Here is a 25,139-nt window from a genome sequence, read left to right on the forward strand (position 1 = left end):
CTAGCTAAATTATCTACAACAAATTTCTTTCAGCTTCATCAAACCTTACGAGGAGCTACTGCTATTTGATTCAAGGGACAACTGCAAAACACAATATGCATATCTAAAATAATACCCCAACAGATAACCGGAATCAGAATCAGAACCAAGATCAAATTCCACCAAAAGTATGAACTGGAATCTAATTTCATGGATTGAATTCAACGATTTGTAGGCAAACGATTTCAGTAGTGGCTATAGTACACTTTTCTGGTATAGAATTAGGCATTCATCAGTTGGAAACTGGCCAACTGGCCGTAACCATGTGCATGCAGTACATATTGCTCTCAGACTGAGAGCTATGTGTATGTATCACCAGAACCCTGCGATTACGATAAAAGAAATGGTTACAACACCGTATGGGGCTTGTGATGCATCTGCACTGTCTAATCCATGACAGGCATCAGCCCTTGTCGAGTTATATTAACACAGGCCTCATAAGGGCTCTATGGCGGACACCGTCGGCTCGACAACCGGTGGCACAGCATCCACCTTGTACCGAAGGCTCTGTCATGAGGCAAAATTAGATGAATCATCACTAGAATAGATTGATATCATTACTATTTTGAATGAGGAACCACGGTATCCATTGTTGTTAGTTCAATGTGGTCATGAAATAAGAAACTGCAGTATCCATTGGTATTAGTTCAATGCCATGACATAAGATACTTGAGTTTGTGCTCATTACACTAGGAGCCTTGGAGATGAACCATCATAGGCAATTGAAAACGTTTCCAGTGTGTGGGAAGCATGTTCCACTGGAAAAGAGACTTTAAGCATGGCATTAACTGCAATGGTATACGCAGGGCATCATTTGTGACATACCTTTTTGAAGAATGACGAATATGAATTGTCCCATACAAGTTTGTAGGATCCTGCTGACACAGTGCAAAAATTGCCCTGCGCAGAACAAACCAAATGCATGTGAAACATTAGAAGAAATGCAGGGCTGATCAAGCGTAATCTTCAGTAGAGAGATTTTCACTTTAGGGGAATTTAAAACCATACAATTTGTTTGGAGTCACTGTCAACTAGTGCAGGCATCAATAATGAGAGAAACATACTCAACAGACCAAACATTTCAGAATTCCAATATGTAATATTATCTGTAGACATCATCTGGTAAGTAGGTATGACAGCTTTCTAGTGATGAAAACGTTGATGCTCAGGATGTATCTACTCTTTTGTCGAAACGCTTTTGGCTCAACCCCACCAATTTAAACATTTTCCGTTGAACCCACATTCTGTCAATCCATGAATGTGAAACCTTATTTCTAAAACCTTTCCTGTACCTGACACTGGAAAAATGGAATATCTAAATCAAGAAAAGGAGCAACCAGGAAAGAAAACTTACTTGGTCAGCTTCATACCGTCGGTAGGGAAGAATTAGCTGCAATAAATAAAATTCTATTAGAATTGACACAATATGAACAAACAAAATACTTTTTGAGAAGCAGCCATAAAAAAGAAAGTATCATGCCATGTTGTAAACTGTAGAAATCTTATAAAATAAAATAATAAAGATAATGTAGTTCTTAAAATGAGAGGAAATAACACAGGACGGAGGGTAAACAAAATGTTGGTCCAGGTAAAACATACTCCAATATAAGGCTGTCCCCAATGAATTCATGTGGAACAATATCAGGAATCCATAGAAAATTTAGTTTTGTTTTTTTCCACAAACAGATGGTCTGTTTTAGCAGACGCTTTTGTAGTGTAACGTTCAGCACCCCAGATGAGGGAGCTACTGGCCGAGTTCAAACCCTGGTGGCAACAAATAAAGGTCCCTCGTTATCAACCCCCAAAAATAGTGTCGCGCCGGCCTGTAGTAACAGTGCAACCCTATAGGTGTAGTGGCAGTGGTCCCCGGCTCAGGTAATGGTGCAATCCTATAAGGGTGAAGCTAGGATCCTGGGCCTTTTCTCAGCCGGTTGACTGAGCTTCTTCTTAGTGCAATACGTTTTCTAAAAGATACTTTTCACTTTGTGTTGGAGCATATTGAGCCCATGTGTATAGAGGCTCATGTATATAACTAATATACCCTGTTTAGGGTTTGCTATGGAAAAATTACTGTTCATCATGGTATCAGCCTAGGTTTGCTCTCTCCTCTCTCCACCCTCCAGCCCGCCGCCGCCGCCAGCCACCATGGCCGGCCGCCGGCCCCTCCTCCTCCTCCCCTCTCCTCCTTCCCTCCCCTCTCCTCTTCCTCCTCTGCTCCCGCTCGCGCCGATCTGGGCGCCTGGGCCGCCGGCGCCTGGCCGCCGCCGCTCGGCTTTCCCGCCGCCGCACTGGTCATCGAGGGAGTGCCGACCGCGGGCGCCGCTGCGAGCGCCGAAGCAGGCGCCGCGGCTCCTCTGCTCCAGGCGCCGCAGGGGCCCCCGCCGGCGCAGGGGCCGCGGCAGCAGCCACCTGCCGCCCTGGGCCCCCTGCAGCCCGACGCCGCCGCTGCCACAGCAGCTGCTGGCGCGGGCGCCGGGGCTGCGGGGCCCGAGCAGCGCGCCGCCGTCGATCCGGCCGCCCTGCGGGCCGCTGCGCAGCTGCTGCAGGCCGCGGGTGCCGATCCGGCCGCCCTGTAGGCCGCTGTGCAGCTGCTGCTGGCCGCGGGCGCCGATCCTGTCGCTGCAGGCAAGCAGCCCGTCATCGATGCTGCGCCCGGTGTCGCACGGTCTGGCCTCGGGGATGCGCCGCTCTCCGCCGCCACCTTCCGTGGGCAACAGGCCGACGCCGCTCTCGCCCCGGCCCTCCTCGCCGCCAAGTCGGAGGCTTCGGCGGCCCAGGAGCGGGTCCGTGTGGCAGCCCTCGCCTAGGAATGGGAGCGTGCCACGGTCGACGCCCTCTCTCCGGGTCGCCGAGGCGGAGCGCTACCTCCGCATCTCCTCCGGCCAGCCCGTCGACCCTGAGCACGGCGCCTCCTCCTCCTTCCAGGCCCCGCCTGCTGGATCTGGAGCCCGGTACGACCCGACCGACCCCATGGTCACCCAGCTCCACCTCCAGGTAGCCGGCGTCCAAAACATTAGGGCCCTGGTCTCCGTCCTCCTCGACCCCACGTCCTCCTCCTACGGCCGCTGGCAGGACCAGGTCCTCCTCACCCTCTGCCGCTACGCCCTCAACGACCACGTCCTCGTCGACTCGCCGATCGAGGCGCGAGATGTGGCGTGGCTGCGCCTTGACAGCGTCACCATGTCCTGGGTCTTCGGGACCATCTCCCTAGATCTTCAGGACCTCGTCAGGACCCACGGCGGCACTGCGCGGCAGGCTTGGGTGGCACTCGAGGGGCAGTTCCTCGGCAACGCCGAGTACCGCGCCCTCCAGCTCGACGCCACTTTCCGCACCTTCATCCAGGGGGACCTCTCCATCGGTGAGTATTGTTGGCGGATGAAGAGCATGGCTAATGCTCTTCACGACCTCGAGGATCTAGTGTCCGATCGGGTCTTGGTGCTCAATGTCCTACGGGGCCTGAGCAGCACCTACAGCCACCTGAAGAGCTGGATCGCCCGCCAGAGGCCCTTTCCCACCTTCCTGCAGGTCCGGGACGACCTCACCCTTGAGGAGATCACCAGGGGTCTCGCGCCCGGATCCTCCTCGCCCAACCCCGCTGCGCTCGTTGCTGCTCCATCTGCCTCCTCCGCTGCTCCTGCCACCTCCCTCCTTGGTGCTACTCCCGCTGGGCAGACCGGATGAGGGGGGGCCGTGGACGTCGCCGGCGACGGGGTGGTGGTGGTGGCACTGGTGGCCCTGCTCCTGGGGGTACCGGTACCGGTGGGGGCCGTCGGGGCGCGCCGACCCCGGCTCCCGCTCCTGCCCCTGCCCCTGGAGGTACGCCCTGGCCATCCTTCAACAACCCATGGTCAGGGCGCATCTCGATGTGGCCGTTCCAGGGTCCGGCGGGGGGGGGGGGGGGGGGCTTCGTCCTCAGCTCCAGCCGGCGGCCATGTTCACTGGTGCTGCTCCACTCTTCGCGCCGTCCTGGACCCCGCCCGCTCAGCCCAGCCAGCAGCCGACCTGGCCTGGGGGGTGGGACCAGGCCGCTCTGGCGTAGTCCTTTAGCACCATGGGACTGACGCCGCCGGCTAGCACCGAGTGGATCGCCGACTCGGGTGCCTCGTTCCACACCACTCCTGATGCCGGTATCCTCTCTTCTGTCCGACCCCCACACCCCTCTTGTCCTTCTTCTATCATGGTTGGTGATGGGTCTTGCCTTCCTGTCACCACCGTGGGTTCTGCTCCTCGTCTTCCTAATGTTCTTGTTACTCCTCGAATGGTTCACAACCTTCTTTCTATTCGCCAGTTTACTGCTGACAACTCCTGTTCTATCGAATTTGACTCCTCTGGTCTTACTGTGAAGGATTCGGCTTCCCGGCGTCCACTCCTCCGATGTGACAGCCCGGGGCCCCTTTACACCCTTCGGCTTCCTGCTTCCGCTGCCTCGCCTTCGGCTTCTTTGTCTGCTGCTTTTGCCGTGACACCTTCTTCCACCACCTGGCACCGCCGGCTTGTCACCCTGGCCGCGACGTTTTGGCTCAGCTCAGCCGAAATACCGATGCTCCTTGTACTAAGGCTCCTGCTGAGCACCTCTGTCATGCGTGCCAGTTAGGTCGTCATGTTAGACTTCCGTTTTCTTCTTCTTCTTCTTCGCATGCTACGCATGCTTTCGATCTGATTCACTGTGACCTGTGGACATCTCCTGTACTCAGCATGTCTGGTTATAAATATTATCTGTCATTGTTGATGATTTTTCTCATTACTCTTGGACTTTTCCTTTGCGCGCCAAGTCTGAGACCTTCCCCACCCTCCTCCACTTCTTTGCCTAGGTGTCCACTCAGTTCGGCCTAACAGTTAAGGCCGTCCAGTGTGACAACGGGCGGGAGTTTGATAACTCCACCTCCCGGTCCTTCTTCCTGTCTCAGGGTGTTCAGCTGCGTATGTCTTGTCCGTATACCTCTCCTCAGAACGGCAAGGCTGAGCGGATGATTCGCACGACGAACGACGTCATGCGCACCCTTCTGATCCAGGCCTCTCTGCCCCCGCGCTTCTGGGCTGAGAGCCTCCACACCGCCACCTACCTGCTCAACCGTCTCCAGTCCACTGCTTCTCCTGCTCCCACTCCACATCACGCTCTCTTCGGTACCCCTCCTCGCTACGACCACCTTCAGGTCTTCGGGTGTGCGTGTTACCCTAACACCTCTGCCACCGCTTCTCACAAGCTGGCGCCCCGCTCGACTCGTTGTGCGTTCCTCGGGTACTCCCCTGACCACAAGGGGTACCGATGCCTTGACCTCACCTCTCGCCGCGTTCTAATCTCCCAACACGTTGTCTTTGACGAGTCGGATTTTCCCTACCCTACCTCCTCTACACCTTCTCCTGACCCCGAGCTGGAGACTCTGTTTCCGACTAACCCGGTGGTTCAGCCACCGTTACCTGTCTGTCCTTTTCCTGCAGGTTTCCCCGGCACGCCGGCACCGTCTCCGGTGATCCCTGCTGCGCCGAGCGCGGGCCCAGTGCCCGCGGTCGCGCCACGCGCGGTTCCCGTACCTCCAGTCGTGCCGCGCGCGGACCCGGTGTCTCCCGCTGCGCCACGCGCAGCCCCGGTGCCTTCACGTGCACCTGCGCGGTACGCCCAGCCGGTGCAGGTGTACCGGTGTCGCTCGGCGCCGACACTGGCGCCGCCCCTGCTCCGGAGGCTCCTGCGACGCCGACGCCGGAGCCATCGCCGCCGCCGCCTCCTCCGGCTCCCTCTCGAACCGAGCCGGAGGTTTACTGTTAGTTGTAAATCTTGTATGTTCACAAGTTTTTAGATTCTATTAGGTTCCTTAGTGGCTAAGGAAAGTAGAGGATTTTTATCCTTCTAGGTATTTAGGAGTAGGGGTTCAAATTGGTTTTGGCCTGCTGTTTACAGCTAGCAAGATGTCCCCTAGCTGTAAAACAGCACTGTAGCAGGGCGGTTACTGTAGCAACCGCCTTAGAGGGTCCTATAAAAGGACATGTACCCCTCCAATGTAAATAGAGCTCAATTTTCCTAACTCCTACTTTAGAGAGCTCCTCATTTGCTGCCTGAATTTCCAACACTTGGTATCAAGAGCCACGTTGGGCTGATCCATGGCTGCTGCATCAGCTCCCGGAAGGCAACAACATGCTGGGCGAACGCCGTCTCCACGGCGTGATCGAAGGGTATCGCTGTCTCCACCAGCACGTCGCCATCGAGGTCGCACCATGGGTGGCCGCGAGGTGATTCTGGAGAGGGTTGTGGAAAGAACAGCAGCAGCAGTGGTCTACCCCATGTTGACCCGGACCAATTACACGGAGTGGTCCTTGGTGATGAAGGTTAACCTGCAGGCAGCGGGGCTATGGGAGATCATCGAGACCGGTGAGGGGGAATACCGGGATGATCGGGCTGCTTTGGCGGCATTGCTTCGAGCGGTGCCGCAAGACATGCACACCGGGCTGGCAACTAAAGAAACAGCCAAGGAGGCATGGGAGGCGATTAGGGAAGTGCGTGTTGGTGTTGAGCGGGTAAAGGAGGCTAATGCGGAGCAGCTGAGGAGGGAGTTCAGTAATCTCCGTTTCAAGCCCGGGGAGAGTGTTGAGGAGTTCTCACTCAGGCTCAACACGTTAGCACACCAGCTGCGATCTCTAGGTGATATGGTGACAGAGAAGGAAGTTGTGAAGCGGCTGTTGCATTCGGTGCCGGAGAGCTTGGAGCAGGTGGCGATCTCTATCGAGACGTTACTTGATCTAAGTAAGATCTCCATTGAAGAAGCCACTGGTCGACTACGTGCTGTGGAGCAAAGGAAGAAGCCGGCGCCGGTGAGAGATGATGCCGGCCGCCTCCTCCTCACGGAGGAAGAGTGGCGGGTGCGTCTAAATAACCAAGAAGCGCGTGGTAGCTCCAGCAGTGGTGGGCGTGGTGGCAGCAACAGAGGAAGAGGTCGCGGGGGAGGTCGAGGCCGAGGCGACAGCCACGCAAGGTCGCACAAGGGGAAGGGCGAACCTAGCAACAAGTTCGGTCCAAAACCGGACGACGTTTGCAACCGCTGTGGCAAGAAAGGGCACTGGGCGAGGGAGTGCCGTAGAAGGGAGAAAGAGAAGGAAGCGGCGGCAGCGGTGAATCTTGTCCAGGAGGAGGAAGAGGCGCTGCTGATGGTGACTGCCGCTGAAGAGGAGGTTGTAAGGGATGTCCAGTTGAGAGAGGAGAAAGTGTTTGTCCAGCTGAATGAAGGTGGTGTACGAGATGTGAGGAGCTGGGTGCTGGACACCGGGGCGACGAACCACATGTCTGGTTCTCGTGCAGCATTTGCTGAACTTGACATGAATGTGGTCGGTTCTGTCCGCTTTGGTGACAGCTCTACAGCGAAGATTGAAGGATGTGGCACTATTCTCTTTGTCTGCAAAACCGGTGAACACAAGATCCTATCTAATGTGTACTACATACCGCGTCTCACTACAAACATTGTGAGCGTGGGTCAGTTGGATGAGACTGGACATGAGGTTGTGATCAAGGATGGAGTGATGAAGGTGTGGGATCCGAGTGGCGTGCTGCTGGCGCATGCGCCTCGCAAGGGAAATCGGTTGTTTGTGCTGGACATTCCTGTCACACAGCCGGTGTGCTTGGCGTCGTGCACAGAAGATGAGGCATGGAGGTGGCATGCAAGGTTCGGACACCTGAATTTTCAGGCCTTGAGGACATTGGCGCGCCGTGGAATGGTGCGCGGGCTTCCATTGCTGTCTCATGTGAACCAGCTTTGTGAAGGGTGCATGGCGGGGAAGCAGCGGCAGCTGTCTTTTCCGCAGAAGGCAGAATTCAGGGCAGAGGAGGTGCTTGATCTGGTCCATGGTGATTTGTGCGGGCCAATCTCTCCTCCAACTGCAGGTGGCAGCAAGTATTTTCTGTTGATGGTTGATGATAGGAGCAGATTCATGTGGGTGTCGATTCTGCGCTCAAAGGACCAGGCAGCAGATTCGGTTAAGCAATTTAAGCTTGCAGCCGAGGCAGAAACAGGGAGAAAATTGAGGATGTTGCGCACAGACAGGGGAGGAGAATTCACCTCTGTTGAATTCATGGAGTTCTGTGCGGAGGTCGGGATGCAAAGGCAACTGACAGCGCCATACTCGCCGCAGCAGAACGGTGTTGTGGAACGCCGGAATGCGACAGTAGTGGCGACTACTCGAAGTTTGCTGAAGGCAAAGAATTTGCCGGGGTGGCTGTAGGGAGAAGCAGTTGCAACGGCGGTGTATTTGTTGAACAGAGCGCCGACGAAGGGTGTTGAGGGGATGACACCTTATGAGGCGTGGTGTGGGAAGAAGCCTGCAGTTCATCACCTGCGGACTTTCGGATGTGTGGTGTATGTGAGGAACACTAGGCCGAATCTGAAGAAATTAGAGGACAGGGGGAGGCGGATGGTGTTCATCGGGTATGAGAAGGGTTCTAAGGCCTATCGTGCTTATGATCCTATCTCTGGTCGAGTGGTCATCACTCGGGATGCTGTATTTGATGAAGGAGCCCAGTGGGATTGGGCAGAAACAAGGGACAAGGAAGCTGGTGGCAGTAGTGATGGAAGTGGCATCTTTACCATTCTGTACCCAGTGGAGAGGAACAGGGAATACAAAGAAATTGGAAGAAGAGAGGAACCAGTGGTGCAGGGCGCAGCTGGAGGTGCAGAGCAGGAAGCGGAGCAGGGTACACCACAGCCGGATCAAGGTATACCACCGGCAGAATTTGGGACACCACCGGCAGCACCAAATTCCCCTGCTGTTGTTGTGTCACCTGCTCAATTTGTGTCACCTCCTGGTGTTATAGATGAAGAGCAGCTGGATGATGAACATACCGGTGACACACCTCTCCGTTTCCGAACTGTTGATAACTTGCTTGGGCCAGCAAATCCACCGGGTTATGCTCAGCGTTTTCTAGAGGATGTGGAGCTCCTGGTAGTTAGTGCTGAGGAACCTGTGTCTCTGACAGAAGCTCTGAAGCATGAGTGCTGGAAAAATGCAATGGTTGAGGAGCTGACAACCATTGAGGAGAACAATACTTGGACATTGACCAGTTTGCCGGTTGGGCGCAAGGCAATTGGATTGAAATGGGTGTTCAAAGTAAAAAGGGATGAGCAGGGAACAATAGTAAGGCACAAAGCAAGGCTAGTGGTCAAGGGATATGCTCAGAGGGAGGGTGTTGATTTTGATGAAGTTTTTGCCCCTGTTGCAAGAATGGAAGCTATTAGACTGCTAATTGCGTTGGCTGCTCATCAACGTTGGGAAGTCCACCACATGGATGTAAAATCTGCCTTCTTGAATGGGGTTTTGAAGGAGGAGGTGTATGTAGAACAACCACCAGGTTTTTGGGATGTCAACAATCAGCACAAGGTATATAGGCTGCATAAAGCTTTGTATGGTTTACATCAAGCTCCTAGAACCTGGAACATGAAGCTGGATGAAAATCTGATTGCTTTGGGTTTTAAGAAGAGTCCATCTGAACATGCTATCTACTGCAAGGGTGATGGTGCTGACAGGTTAGTAGTGGGAGTATATGTTGATGACCTTGTCATTACAGGGACTAGCAGCAAGATCATTCAGCAGTTCAAGGAGGAGATGACACTCAGGTTCAAAATGAGTGATCTTGGCTTACTGCACTACTACCTGGGTATAGAAGTGAAGCAGCAGGAACAGGGCATTTCATTGTGTCAAAAGGCTTATGCAGGAAAAATTTTGGAGAAGACAGGGATGTCAGGCTGCAACTCGTGTCAGACTCCCATGGTGACAAGGCTGAAGCTAAGCAAGAAATGTACAAGTCCCCTAGTTGATGCTACCAAATACAGAAGTGCTGTGGGAAGCCTCAGGTATTTGGTCCATACTAGGCCAGATATTGCTTTTGTTGTGGGATATGTAAGTAGGTTTATGGAGGAGCCTCATGAGAAGCATTGGAGTGCAGTAAAACAAATTCTGAGATATGTGGCTGGTACTCAGGATATTGGGCTGTTCTATGCAAGAGGAAGAGGGACTGAACCACTTCTAACTGGTTTCAGTGATAGTGACTATGCAGGAGATGTGGAGGATAGAAAAAGCACATCTGGGATAATCTTCTTCTTGGGTGATGGGGCCGTGTCATGGCAGTCGGTGAAGCAAAAGGTAGTGGCAAACTCAAGCTGTGAAGCTGAATACATAGCTGCTGCTAATGCAGCTTGTCAAGCTGTGTGGTTGGCAAGGATACAAGCTGACATCTTAGGTACTAAAGTGGGAAGGCCATTACTGAGGATTGACAACAAATCTGCTATCTCCCTTATCAAAAATCATGTGCTGAATGATAGGAGTAAGCACATTGATGTGAAGTTTCATGTGGTTAGAGAATATGCAGAGACAGGGCAAATAGAGGTCAAGTTTATTAGAACAGCTGAGCAGCTGGGTGACATACTCACAAAGCCACTGGGAAGGGTCAAGTTTCAGGAGTTAAAAGACAAGATTGGGATATGTCAAGTAAATTAACCATACAAGGTTTAGGGGGAGAATGTTAGTTGTAAATCTTGTATGTTCACAAGTTTTTAGATTCTATTAGGTTCCTTAGTGGCTAAGGAAAGTAGAGGATTTTTATCCTTCTAGGTATTTAGGAGTAGGGGTTCAAATTGGTTTTGGCCTGCTGTTTACAGCTAGCAAGCTGTCCCCTAGCTGTAAAACAGCACTGTAGCAGGGCGGTTACTGTAGCAACCGCCTTAGAGGGTCCTATAAAAGGACATGTACCCCTCCAATGTAAATAGAGCTCAATTTTCCTAACTCCTACTTTAGAGAGCTCCTCATTTGCTGCCTGAATTTCCAACATTTACCACCCGCCAGTCATCCATCGGGATCCTCGGCATATCCATCCCATGGTGACTCGGCGGATGGCGTCTCAGGCTGCGACTCTCTCCGCCGCCGAGGGAGAGCCGCGGGTCTCTCCGGTACCCTCCTCTGTCCGCGACGCCTTGCGGATCCTCACTAGCGTCGCGCGATGGAAGAGGAGTACGCGGCTCTTATTGCCAACCAGACGTGGGACCTCGTGCCGCGTCCGTCTGGTTACAATGTGGTGACTGGCAACTGGATCTGGACGCATAAGCGTCGGGCTGATGGCACACTGGAGCGCTACAAGGCTCGCTGGGTTCTCCGGGGGTTCACTCAGTGGCCTGGTGTGGACTATGATGAGACCTTCAGCCCAGTCGTGAAGCCTGCTACGGTGCGCAAAGTCCTCTCGCTTGCGCTCTCGCGCTCTTGGCCTGTGCACCAACTGGACGTGAAGAATGTGTTTCTTCACGGCACTCTATTAGAGACTGTCTACTGCACTCAGCCAGCGGGATTTGTGGATTCGAGTCGTCCGGATATGGTCTGCCGGCTCAACAAGTCTCTCTATGGACTGAAGCAGGCTCCTCGGGCTTGGTACTCTCGGTTCGCCACGTTCTTGCTGACATTAGGGTTCACCAAGGCCAAGTCTGACACGTCTCTCTTCGTCTACCGCCGTGGGGATGAGACTTCCTATCTGCTGCTCTACGTTGATGACATTGTGCTCACAGCCTCTAGTCAGCAGTTGCTTCAGAGTGTCATCTCCTCTCTGCAGCAGGAGTTTGCTACGAAGGATCTCGGTCAGCTCCACCACTTCTTGGGCGTCACTGTTGAGCCTCGCCCGTCTGGTCTTCTCATGCACCAGCGGCAGTACGCACTCGATATCCTGGAACGAGCTGGGATGACTGATTGCAAGCCCTACTCCACTCCTGTCGACACTCAGGCGAAGCTGTCCGCTGATCTGGGTGATCTGGTGGCTGATCCTATTGCCTACCGGAGTCTGGCTGGTGCTTTGCAGTACCTCACCTTCACCAGGCCGGACCTCACCTACGCTGTCCAGCAGGTCTGTCTCCATATGCATGATCCCCGGAAGTCACACCTTGTTGCGCTGAAGCGTCTCCTCCGCTACGTCCGTGGCACTTTGGACCTCGGCCTGGTATTTCACCGCTCGTCCTCTGTTGAGCTGGTGGTCTACACCGACGCTGACTGGTCTGGCTACCCGGACACTCGTCGCTCCACTTCCGGCTACGCCGTCTTCTTGGGTGGCAACCTGGTCTCCTGGTCGTCCAAGCGGCAGCCGGTTGTCTCTCGCTCCAGTGCCGAGGCGGAGTACCGGGCTCTCGCTAACGGCGTAGCGGAGGCGTCCTGGCTACGACAGCTCTTGACGGAGCTCCATAGCCCGCTCGCCAAGAGCGCTCGTCTACTGCGACAACGTCAGCGCCGTGTATCTCTCCACCAACCCCGTCCAACATCAGCGGACGAAGCACGTGGAGATCGACCTACACTTCGTGCGCGACAAAGTCGCAATCGGCGATGTTCAGGTCCTCCATGTCCCGACTACCTCCCAGTTTGCTGACATCTTCACCAAGGGGCTGCCCTCCTCGACCTTCTCGGAGTTTCAATCCAGCCTCAACGTAGTCGGTGGCTAGTTGTGGCTGCGGGGGGGTATTTGCCCTTTGTACTCTATTTGTACTCTCTTCTTGTCCAGTCTTGAACACCGCTGTGGGGGGGTGTTAGCTTTCTTGTTGCCCAGTCTTGAACACCGTTGCGCCGATAGTTCAGACTGCGGGGGGTGTTGGAGTATATTGAGCCCATGTGTATAGAGGCCCATAGAGGCTCATGTATATAACTAATATACCCTGTTTAGGGTTTGCTATGGAAAAATTACTGTTCATCACTTTGCACTGAAAGTTTTGTTACTGCTCTTCTGTTACCATGTAAATTTTTTTTTCTCGAACAAGCAGGTGAGCCTCATGCCATTATCTTATGCAGAAAGAAACCCAAACACATGACTAGTCACACCCACCCACCCACTCACACTATGCAGAAATAAAAGGTGCCACCCTCAGTGCAATTTTTTTCACTAGTACCATCAGATGAAATCTCGCCAAACAAGGTTAAATAGATTGGACACATCATATAAACAAAATTAAAAAGTAACCCTAATCATAGGATACTGTAACTTGAAAACAAAGTGTTTTGCGCTAATGCCATAAACAGCTCTTACATAGCTTATCAGAAACAAGAGAATGCTCCAACTGATGGAAATACAATAGAATGCCAATGGCAAACACACACTTGGTGTGTGGTAAAATGACAAGAGATATACCCCTCATAACAAGCAAACCAATTTTGTAAAACCACAGAACTATACACAGGCTATTAAAATGGATTAATCCTAATGTCCATGAACAGAGATGTCTTCTCGATATTTCAGTTTCATTTATGAACAGAATATCAGATCCTAGTGAACAAGAAACTTACAGTTTTCTCCCCTGAAGGGCTAATGTACTCCACATGAAATCCAATGTCCTGCCAACATCAAATATTTCTCTTAAGGGATTATGAAAAAACGATTAACTACTAAAGCATTACAAAGGCTGCACAATCCTTATTAAAATTACAGGTGCTGTTGCTTCTTTGACTCAAGAAACATGAAGCATTAGCCAGCACTTTTATTTCGACAGTAGTATGAAAATTTTCTTTTTTTTTTAGTAGTAGCTAAAGAAACTATCATTAATTATCATAAGGATTATAACTAGGACAGCTATCACAATATCACGTTCCAATGATATCAGCATTCTAGGCTTTAGCATTTCTTTTCATCTCATCTCATCCCATCTTCTATTGAAGTAATCTATTTCACCTAAACCACAAATATGTCATCGTACGTAATAAGAACCACTGAAGCCTTCTCAACAACAAAAATGTGGTTTGCATAGTTAGAAAAATAAAATACACAATAAGAATCATCTTCTGTTCCATAGAGTACAGAATCAGCGTAGTACCAATACCATGTTGAGGGCCCCTTGTTGCAAGGAGAAGTCCCATGCAATGTATGAGTTTACGGCTTCAACACTCAAAATGACCTGAAAAATGTGAATGACAAAACTTAAGCAAATTGAGACAATCCATCAATAAAATATCAACTACTTAACAATCCAGATAACTACTCCATGACTAAATAATAGGATTCAAAAGGGAAATGCCAACAAGAGACAAGAAGCAACAGGTATCTTATTAGTTAGAACGCCCCACCTAGCCAACCCGACCATAAAACCCAGGTGTTATAGTGGGAGGGGTGGGGGCCTTTATCCTTGGTCCAACATTCCCCCTACGGCGTGCGAGCCCGGCGTAGCCCGCAGCAGGTTGCCCGGCGTAGCCCGCAGCAGGTCTCAGCACACGAGACGCAGGGAAATCGCGCAGCGGAAATGCGTGGCCGGGAGGGATCGAACCTAGGACCTCGGCTCTGGTACCAAGTTAGAACTTCCCACCTAGCCAACCCGACCATAAAACCCAGGTGTTATAGTGGGAGGGGTGGGGGCCTTTATCCTTGGTCCAACATTATTTACCAATAAATAGAGCATATAACTGAGGTCAACTAGATATGTACCTCATGTGTCTTTCCAGCTGGAATAATAGTTTCTTTGTACTCATCACATTTCCTACCAAAAGAGTAGGGGGGAAAGGTATTTCAGTTCTGCAAAACCTCTCGTACTTCTTATTACTAAGCTAAAGTGCTTAGGGGCAAAATGCATGAGATTACTGCTAAATTGAGAAATTACCTTGCATCCACAGCACCAGCATCATCAGCGGATATAAAGAATGGTGCGTTCACAAAGACCTTTCTGCAGAGTGTTAACTCATTAGTTTGGAAAAAAAAATCATGAAAATAATTTATAAAAATTAATACAAATAAATATTTAATGCTAGTTAGCAAGCTGAATCTGCATCACATAGACATGATATGATATTTAAAGGCAGGAACTCCATTTTTCTTTCTTTAGGCCATAGGAACAAATTACATCATTGGAAAATTTAAGCACAGCTTCACTTGTGCACTCTAGAACACATTCCAATGGTTTTGCTAATATTTTGAGATCTACTTTGAGTTGTCAAACTAACAATTGGTTTTTAAAATGAGGTATATTTTTGCCACTACTTCGAGGTCTAATCTTCTATTATTGCAAAATGCACCTTCATGAAATATATTTTTATCGAAACAAAGTTCCAAAAAAAATATAAAATCGCAATTTTAACGGTCATTTTGGAAAAACAGTTCTGAAATTTTCTCAAACAGTATAAACATTTCAGTCTTAGAGCAATTTGAGCAAAATTTCCTCCATATTTAAAATTTATGTTCATATGTTCTCCATATTTAAAATTCATGTTCATGTTTATACCTTAAATGTGTTAAATATATAAAAGGCTCTCTATATTCCCATGAGGCTCTCTATATTCCTATGAGACTATATTCCTACATGGCTCTCCATAAATATAAGGCCATCTCAACAGATTGTATTGTCTCTCTCTCTCTCTCTCTCTCTCTCTCTCTCTCTCAATTCTCCAAAGTTAGTAACATGGAATCAGAGCGGGTTTTAGCTAATCGCTGATCCAATTTTTTTTTTCTGCCGCTGTCGCAGCTCCATTGCGGCGGCCGCCCGTCGCGGCACCGCTCATTGCGTACGCACGTCGCGGACCCATTGGCCGCCGTTGCGGCTTCTCTTCATCCTGCATGTCGCGGCTTCTCTTTTTCGTCGCCGTCGCGGCTGCTGCCCGTTGCATCACTCTGCGGCCCGTCGCCGTCGTCGCTGCTTCCTCGTTTCGGCGCCAGGACCCGCCATCGCGGACCCTCTGTTTCCGCTCATAGCTGACAAGGACGACCGTCTGCTGCGGCTTCCTCTCCGTCACCGATTCTGCTGCAGATTGGCCCGCTTCTCATCGTCGGTTCCAATCCGCGCTGATTGGGCTCTATTTGCGCCGACTGGTGGACTGCATCCTGGTCTTCGTCAGCATTTTAATTCCGCCTGCTGCGAATCGGCTGGTGATTTCTTCCTCAGGCCGCCTGCTTCCCTGCTGCTGCTGTTGGTAACTCATCTGCTGTTGGCTCGTGACTCTGCTGCTGGCCTGCATCTTCTGTCCAGTGATTTCTTTTTGGTAACTCATATCCTCTACTGGTTCCCCATTACTGTCTGGTTTTGTTACCTTCATCTGTGTTTGGTGGTAGTTCCCTTCTATCAGTCATGTCTATCAACACCATTGTTATCAATATTATTTTGGATGGTCAGAATTATCCTGAGTGGGCTTTCTGTGTAGAGACTGCATTGAGGGGTTATCATCTATACTTCCACTTGATTGATGATCCTCCTACTGTAGTGGCAGATCCTAGCAATGCTAATGCCATCCAAACTTGAGAAATCAATGAAGGTAAAGTGATGGATAATAGTGTTAAGCAATCTATGATTATGAGTCATATGAAGTTCAAAACAGCCAAGGCCATTTGGTCTCATTTGAAGGAACGCTATGTTCAGGATAGTGGTGCCCTTTTGCATACTCTCATGCAGCAAACACATGCAATCGAGCAGAATGAAATGACCATCGATGAGTATTACTCTGCTTTTGATCGTCTTGTGGGCTCTCTGACTTCTATGATAGGAGGTGACTGTACAGCAGATAACTGTCCAGCACATCAATTTATTGAGAAATTTTTTGTATATCATTTTGTCATGGGAGTCAGGGAAGAGTTTGATTCCATTCGTAAATGGCTGCTTCATGATTCATCTGATTAGACCATGGCTCGTGCTTTGTCTGACCTTCTTGCTGAGGAGACTCGCCTTCGGTCCATGTCTGCTCCTCCTATGTCTGTGTCTTACACTGTATTGGCTGCTTCTCAAAGGTATAGTGCACCACCTAAAGGTACATCTTCAGAACCATGTAAGCATTGTGGCAAGACCAATCATAGTTCAGGGAACTGTTTCTCTCAGCATCCAGAGAAATTGGCTGATATTCGTGCACGTTGTGTGGCTCGTGCGGCTAGAGGTCGTGGTACTAGTTCTACTCCTAGAGGCTCAGTGTCTGTTGCTGCTACTTCACATATCAGTGCTCCTTAGTTTTCTTGGGTTCTTGATTCAGGGGCTTCTTTTCATGTGACCTCTGACCAGTCCCAGCTTGTTGCTAGCAAGCCAGATGCTGATGGTGCTTCTATACAGATAGCAGATGGCACATCTTGCTATATCACTCATCAGGGTTCTCTTTGTACTTCTAATTTTTCGGTGCCTGATGTCTCTTCTTTCAGTTGGACAAATAGCAGATCACAATTGTTTTGTTGGATTTGATGACTCATCTTGTTTTATTCAGGATCGTCGAATCGAGGCTATGATTGGGACTGGCCATCGCCATAAAGGTTCCTCTTGCCTCTATGTTCTCGACACCCTGCGTCTTCCTCAATCATCTCCTCGTGTGTCATCTGCCGCTTCGTCATCCACCTCGTCCTTCGCCAAGTGGCATCATCGTCTTGGTCATCTTTGTGGATCTCGGTTGTCTACCTTAATAAATAAAGGATGTATAGGTCATACATCTCTCCAGTCTAGTTTTCATTGTAAGGGTTGCAAGCTTGGAAAACAAATACAACTCCCATATTCATCTAGTGTTTCTCATTTTGCTAGACCTTTTGATCTTATTCATTCAGATGTATGGGGTCCTGCACCTTTTGCTACAAAGGGTGGTCACAAATATTATGTCATTTTTATTGATGATCATTCTCGCTATACTTGGATTTATTTTATGAAACATTGTTATCAACTGTGTTCCATTTACCAATCTTTTGTTTGCATGGTTTACACACAGTTTTCTACTCCTATTAGAGTTTTTCGTTCTGACTCTGGTGGTGAGTATCTGTCTAATGTTTTTTGCCAGTCCTCTGAGGGTACTATTGCTCAGCTCTCTTGTCCTGACACTCATGCTCAAAATGGTGTTACTAAACGCAAACATCGCCATATTATAGAGACAGCTCGCACACTTTTGATTTCAGCTTTTGTTCCTTCTCAATTTTTGGGGAAAGCTGTCTCTACTGTTGTATATCTCATAAATAGGCAACCCTCATCCAAGCTGTCTGATAAATGTCCTGGTGAGGTACTTTTTGGCACCCATCCTAGCTATGACCATCTCCGAGTTTTTGGATGTACATGCTATGTTTTGTTTGCTCCTTGTGAACGTACTAATTATCTGTGCAGTCTGCTGAATGCTTTTTCTGGTTATAGTCCTGAGCATAAAGGTTATCGCTGCTATGATCCTCCTTCTCGTCGCATACGTATCTCTCGTGATGTGACCTTTGTTGAAGATCGTCCTTTCTTTTATAACCCCTCTACACAGCCCTCATCTTCACCCACGGAGTCCACATCTTTTATGTGTCTTCCTCCTATTTCCATCACGCCTCCTACACATTCGCCACCTACACCTACACCACCTGAACATGCACCGCCTACACCTCCTCCATCACCTTCATATGCGCCACCTACACCTCCACCACCTACACATGCGCCAACTCCACCACCTCCACCTCATCTTTTTTCAAAACCACTTGTCACACGTGTTTTCAGTCGTCGTCCGAAAACCCACACCAAACTTCCTTCTAGTTCTACCACCTCAGCCAGTCCTGATGTGCCCACTGTTGATGGTTCTAATAATAATATTGATGGGTCACATATTGTTTCTGATGAGACATAGGCTGGTCCCAAGATATAATCTACGAGATCGCAGTACTATTCGTCCTGAAGACAAGTATGGTTTCCCCGTGTGAATGCTATTGCTGTGAGCCAATCACATGTGAATGCTATTGCTGGTGAGCCAATCACTTATCAGGAAGCTGCAAGTATTCCAGAGTGGCAGCTTGCTATGACTGAGGAGCTTGCTGCCCTTGATCGCACAGGAACTTGGGATCTTGTTCCATTACCATCACATGCCGTGCCTATCACATCTAAGTGGGTATTCAAAATTAAGACCAAGTCAAATGGTTCCATCGAGAGATATTTTCTTGTTGAAAGAGGTTTTCAGCAGACTTAGGGACGAGATTATGATGAGACATTTGCTCCGGTTGCTCATATGACTACTATTCGGAATTTGATTGCAGTGGCTGCCACTTCTTCATGGACTCTCTCTCAAATGGATGTTAAGAATGCTTTTCTTCATGGTGATTTGCATGAGGAAGTTTATCTGCAACCACCCCCAGGTGTTGATGCTCCTTCAAGATATGTCCATCGTCTTCGACATGCTTTATATGGTCTTAAACAGGCTCCTCGTGCCTGGTTTGAGCGTTTTGTCTCTGTGATACAGGCTGCTGGTTTTACACCTAGTGATCATGATCCTGACTTATTTATTCATCTCTCCATGTGGCCGTACTTTGCTTCTTTACGTGGATGATATGTTGATTACGAGTGATGATGCGGAACACATTTCTGTTTTAAAGAAGCAACTTGGTGAGCAATTTCAGATGTCAGATTCGGATCCTCTTAAGTTATTTCTTAGGGATTGAGGTTCAGCACTCTCCAAAGGGATACTTTCTCTCAGTCTAAATACATAGAGGATCTTATTGGTCGTTCAGGCATCAGCGATAATCGGACGACTGCCACGCCTATGGATCTACACCTGCAGCTTCGTCCCGCTGATGGTACACCTCTTGAAGATCCCTCTCGATATCAGCATATTGTGGGCAGTCTTGTTTATCTTACTGTCACCAGACCTGATATTGCTCATGCTGTCCATAATTTGAGTCAGTTTGTGAGTGCTCCTACCTCCGTTCATTTTGGACATTTACTTCATGTGCTGAGATACTTAAGGGGGACATCATCTCAGTGTTTGTTCTATGCTCGTGATAGTCCGCTTCAGCTTCATGCTTACTCGGACTCCACTTGGGCGAGTGACCCAACGGATCGCCGTTCCATCACAGGATACTGCATTCTTCTTGGCTCATCTCCTCTTGCATGGAAGTTAAAGAAGCAAGCAGTTGTATCTCGGTCTAGTACAGAGGCAGAACTTCAAGCATTGCCTACTACTAATTCAGAGATTGTATGGCTTCAATAGTTGTTGGCTGATTTTACTATTTCATGTGATGCCCCCACACCTTTTCTCTGTGATAATACAGAAGCCATACAAATTGCCAATGATCCCGTGAAGCATGAACTTACAAAGCATATTGGAGTTGATGCCTTCTTTACTCGGTCTCATTGTCATCAGAAAACCATTGCTCTACAGTATGTGCCCTCCGAGCTGCAGTTAGCAGATTTCTTTACTAAAGCACAAACTCCAGAGCAGCATCGGCTTCATCTACTCAAACTCAATGCTTCAGATCCTTCACTTACACCTTGAGTTTGAAGGGGGGTGTTAAATATATAAAAGGCTCTCTATATTCCAATGAGGCTCTCTATATTCTTATGAGACTTTTTATATTCCTACATGGCTCTACATAAATATATAGCCATCTCAACAAATTGTATTGTCTCTCTGTCAATTCTCCAAGGTTAGTAACAAAATGTACTTGTTTTATGACCCTTTTCTTTACCCTTTCAACAAAATCTACAATTTATGATATGTACCTTGATAGTCACGGACATTCTATTGAGTTTTCTCAATTCTCTCAAGTCAAGTGGTTATGAAATAACAAAGTGGTAAAGAAATAGATATTAGAAGCATAGTGGAAAATGAGATAAGGGTGTTTTGCAACGGCACGGAGGGGAAGTACTACCAGGACAGAGCATCAGGGAGTGGCAAAAGAAATTTTATTGATAAGAGTATATGATCTCACGTAGTTCTTCTCTACCAGCTAAACATTAACACTGAAGTTTCAAATATATAATTTGTGAAGCCCTAGAGCATCGATGATGGCAACAATGCATATCAGTATGCTATGAATGTAGAACGGAAGTGTACATTTAATGCTGAATAATTACCCTATGAATTCGGTGAACTTCCAAAACTCCTCGGTGTAGATAATTACAGCTTGCTGCAGCACAGCAATGTCATCCTGCTCTCTGTTCATTTTTAGTGGCACATAATTAGAATTAGAAAGATTATGTTGCAGCTAAAAAGGAGCAAAGTCCCTACAGTCTTCTCTAAAGCACTAAAAGAGCAGTCCAAATGAGAACTTCTCACATTTTCCTTTGTTCATATCGTGCCAAAGAGACATGCAGATACAACCGAATAGCAAGCACAAGTTTTGTAAGGGTGTACAGTGCTGGGCCGTATCGTTCTCTTTGCTCTTCCATAGGCCTGGAAAGGAATTTCAGATTGAAATATAACACAATTGCACCATCAGCAGTTCAGCCTTATGCATGCAGTTGCTTGATTGCTTCACATAAACCATTTTAGATGTGTAGGGCACGATTTGCTATTATTCATTCCAATTTTTCAATGAAAACATATGCATACATACCCATTGTCATCATTTATTTGTCGAATAAAATCCAATAAAACCTGAGGTAGAAGAAACAAAATGTCAAATTATGTTGCTGTTTAACACAGAATGCTGAAAAGCATAGTAAATATTTACTAAAGTATCTTATTTTGGTAATGATATATTGAAATAAAGAAGTATGCAGCAATCCAAGTTATCTAACCTAATAAAAAAACAATCTTTAGCAAATAAACATAACATTTGCATGAAGGAGATGGTGAACACAGCTCTAATTTCACTAACCTGTGGAACACCAACCAAATACCTAACAAGAGTCTTATATACACCTGTCGCGGAACCAAGTTGTGCTAGTTGAACCCTCCTACAGATTAAATTATAAAAAGGAAAATATCAAAATTTATTGATAACAAATGTATGTGGACAGTGGACTTAGCAGGTAGGCAACCTTTCCATTTGCTGTTTCCACAATAATGCATATCGATCATGAATGCTTCCGCCAGCACTAACTAAAGCGTCTACCTCCGCTTGCTTATTCCTTTCTGAGCGTTCTCGTTGTTGCCTGATTAGTGTGCCCCGAAAATCTTGGGGCATGTATGTCATAACTGCATAACATTGTAAAAAAATGATTAAATGTCATTTGCTAAGAAGCTGTAATTGTACTCAAATGTAGAACTAAGTGATGAACTTTCTAAGGTTAAGCAGAAACGTTGTTACTACCATCAAATTTTCAGTTCTGATATAAAAAACATCAAACACTTTCAAATAATCAGCAGAAAGTGATGTTTCTTTATGATCTATTCAGTATATAATGGAAGTATGAAACATGTCATATTATGATTTGCATTGAGTAGATCTGGGAATATCAATCATAAGAATCGAAACATAAATTGCAGAAATTAATGTAGATCAGCCCAGCAATCCATCAGAAGATATCCAAATCATCTATACCATAACTGAAATGGTAAACAGGCAAACAGCACAAAACCATCAACTGCTTAATTGTATAAATATCCAATGCCTAGTCAGAATATAAGAATTAAGACTCATTAATAAGTATTCACGTTTATTTTGCTATTAATGAAGTGCATCACAGGAAAAGAAGAACCAAAGTAAAAAAAAAATTAACCTGTATTGAAAACATTGTCAGTATTTTTTATCTGAAATTGTTCTAACTTCTTCAACATGTCCTTCAATTTAGCTTCAATATCATCAAGTTTAGAAATTATCTCAGCGTCTTCTGGAGTGGACTTCTGTTGAAGCTGCTTACATGTAAATGACAATTGTTGACTACCAACAAAGCAAAGGCAGAACTCATACATAGATGTAGCTAAAAAGCTAAGCTTACTGCAACGGGACGACGGGATGTATTGAGCAAAAAAAGAATTTCTTCCATTTGTTCTCTGTTCTTCCACAAATTCTCATCAATTTTGTGGGCAGGTATGCCCGCTGCTTCTTGTTCCAAGAGTTCCTCATCTTTCACATGCAAGATGGATGAAAGAATTATATTACAAACATGCTTGTTTTCTGAACAAGATGACATAATATTTAATGATCCAGAAAGCTGCCTTTAAAATCTTATGCTGCCAGGCATCTTTGCACTATCTAGAAATGTAAGCTCATGAGTGTTCATGTAATTCCTGCTCCCAGTACACAGTCTTCTTATTTTTCATGAAATTATTATTTTACTTCATCTTTTCTTGTCATGCTCGCTCATGCATTTTCATTTGTTTACTTTTTCCAAAATTGAAAGGTATATGAGCACTTTTGAAGTGTCCCTTGTATCTTCTGGCAAACCCTATTTACCCATCAGTAAACTCTTGGTTGCATAAGAAATTGGGGCACACTATATTTCCGTGATTTTGTCTGTAGGACACTAAATATTTGTTTTGTCTGTAGCACTCGTTTTTGGCTGACAAGAAATTCTTTTTGCAGTGTCCGATAGGTTGGTTTTATTTCGCGTCCTGCAGACAAATTGCCCAAATTGCATACAGTTTGCAGGGGACCATCATGGCAGTTAATATTTCCACTCTGAATGGATAAAACTGCAAGAACATACTAACTAATTGAGTATTATTGTATAATTTATAATTATGTGATCCAGACAAAGCCTCACAAAATCATTCGGGGCCTAGTCACAGTTCCACTTTTCAAATAGTTTCCAGGAAGCATAGAGTTTTAACCATGAGCAAACAACCCATGAGAACACCTAGTTTTTACATAATTCAGCTATAGTGATTACAAGCTAAAAATGGGCTATTAGAATACCATTTTACCTACCAAATGCCATCAATGCGGGGCTCTCTCAATTTCTAAATTGAGTATTTAGCTGGGAAGGTCACAAGCATTTAGTGGAAGCACAAGAAGCAGCTCTGCCAGCTACAGGTGGTAGCTAAGGGCTGCTGGCATATCAGGGATAATGTGGAGTATGGCAATTAACATGTAAACTCAGCCCTAAGTAGTCCAATAAATATAAGGAAGCCATTATAAGTTCATCACCCATTTGATAAAGGAAATCTGGGAACAGTAGCATCCCATGATCAAAAATCGACAAACATGATATACCCTCTAATTCATTAGTTGCCTCATTGCAGAGAACGCATGTTCGGCCCAGATAAGCGCGGGCTGAAACCACCATCATAAGGAAACAGCTGCAACGGCAACCATGCAACCACAAGGATGCCACGACTTCATATGAAATTCAGCTTCAAAACAATGGCAACAGACAGCAGCAAGAATACTGTGATCAACCAAGCCACAACTTTACCCAAGCTAGTGGTCACTTGTACATGTCTAGCAAGTAGAACTGGCGGATCCAAAATAGCCGTATACCACTATGGATCAAATGAGGAGGAGTTGGTCGCGCAAAGAATGAATTCACTAAACAGTAGTTAAACAGGATCAAGCTTGTTGACTATTTTAGCTTGAAAACCGTTAATTTTCTAGTCATTCATTCAGCAACCCATCGAATCGAAGCTACAGCTTCGTTACTGGAGACTTGATAGCACAAAAAACAAAATCCTAAAACTAATTGGAGGACCTCTCCCACATCCTTACGCTTCATCAAGAAGCAATCTTAAGCTGCTTTCAGCAACCCGAGCAAGCAATTCCCTAATAGCCACCAGATTCCACAAAGCAACCAGACTGTAGAAGCAAATACTAAGTCTACCAACAACATCCCGCGCAGGAGAAGCTGAACCCCCGTTTGAACAGTTGAAAAAATGGCGAAGAGATCGAGATTATGCGGCGCCTAGGGAAAGAGAGCAGCGGATCGCGGGTGAAGATAAGCGAGAGAGGGCGCAGGCGCTCACCGGGGGCGATGGGAGCGACGGCGGCGAGGTCGGCGGACAGGGTGCGGAGCCGGGCGGCGAGGTCAGTGGCGGCGTCCGGCAGCGGGGCCAGCGGGTACTTGTCGTAGTAGCGCGCGAGGTAGGCCCGCGTGATAGGCACGAGCCCCTCCGTCGTCGCCATCGCCGGCGCGGCGGGCGAGCTGGTAGGCTGGCGGCGGCGAACGGAGGTGGGAGGTGGCGTGGGGAAAGGGAAGGCAGGGAAGGAGGGCCGAGGGGGCAAGTAAAATGGACGTGTTGCTACGGTTGGAGCGGAGGGAGGCAAACGGGGACGGTGCGGTCACCGGGCGGTGGGGTTTAAGAGGGAGGAGGAAGAAGCAAAGAGCTTTGGTGCATCGCGGTGGCGTGGCTGGGCCGCCGCACCGACCGACCTTGCTGCCGTGTTGGCCAGGGCTCGCCGCTAGAGAGGGGGGAGAGTTTTACTGATTGGAAATTTATAATATGAAGTGATTGGATATTTATAATACGAATAATAAGTAACATCTTATGGCGGAACAATTTCGCGGCACGGAATAGCTCTGCCGTAGGAACGAATTGCTACGTGACACGTG

The 25,139-nt window shown here is 47.9% G+C and overlaps 1 protein-coding gene across 3 annotated transcripts; it reads right to left on the reverse strand.

Moving 5' to 3' along the window:
• Nucleotides 1-170: 170 nt before the first annotated feature.
• LOC112887050 lies at nucleotides 171-24,901 on the reverse strand. Of its 3 annotated transcripts, none has more exons than XM_025953127.1 (15): nucleotides 24,553-24,901; nucleotides 22,590-22,717; nucleotides 22,371-22,503; nucleotides 21,690-21,846; nucleotides 21,527-21,605; nucleotides 21,263-21,303; nucleotides 20,983-21,099; nucleotides 20,781-20,861; nucleotides 14,622-14,684; nucleotides 14,450-14,501; nucleotides 13,845-13,925; nucleotides 13,321-13,368; nucleotides 1,394-1,429; nucleotides 865-939; nucleotides 171-546 (listed from the first exon to the last, which is right to left on the reverse strand). In XM_025953127.1, the coding sequence occupies exons 1-15, from the start codon at nucleotides 24,710-24,712 to the stop codon at nucleotides 475-477; spliced, it is 1,323 nt and encodes a 440-aa protein (XP_025808912.1). In that variant the 5' UTR covers nucleotides 24,713-24,901; the 3' UTR covers nucleotides 171-474. The 3 variants fall into 3 exon arrangements, with proteins under 3 accessions (XP_025808912.1, XP_025808913.1, XP_025808915.1); XM_025953128.1 differs by having other exon boundaries at nucleotides 13,851-13,925; nucleotides 24,553-24,892; XM_025953130.1 differs by lacking the exons at nucleotides 22,371-22,503; nucleotides 22,590-22,717 and having other exon boundaries at nucleotides 24,553-24,900.
• Nucleotides 24,902-25,139: the final 238 nt, after the last annotated feature.

Source organism: Panicum hallii, chromosome 3 (genome assembly GCF_002211085.1).
Source record: "Panicum hallii strain FIL2 chromosome 3, PHallii_v3.1, whole genome shotgun sequence".
Classification (NCBI taxonomy): domain Eukaryota; kingdom Viridiplantae; phylum Streptophyta; class Magnoliopsida; order Poales; family Poaceae; genus Panicum; species Panicum hallii.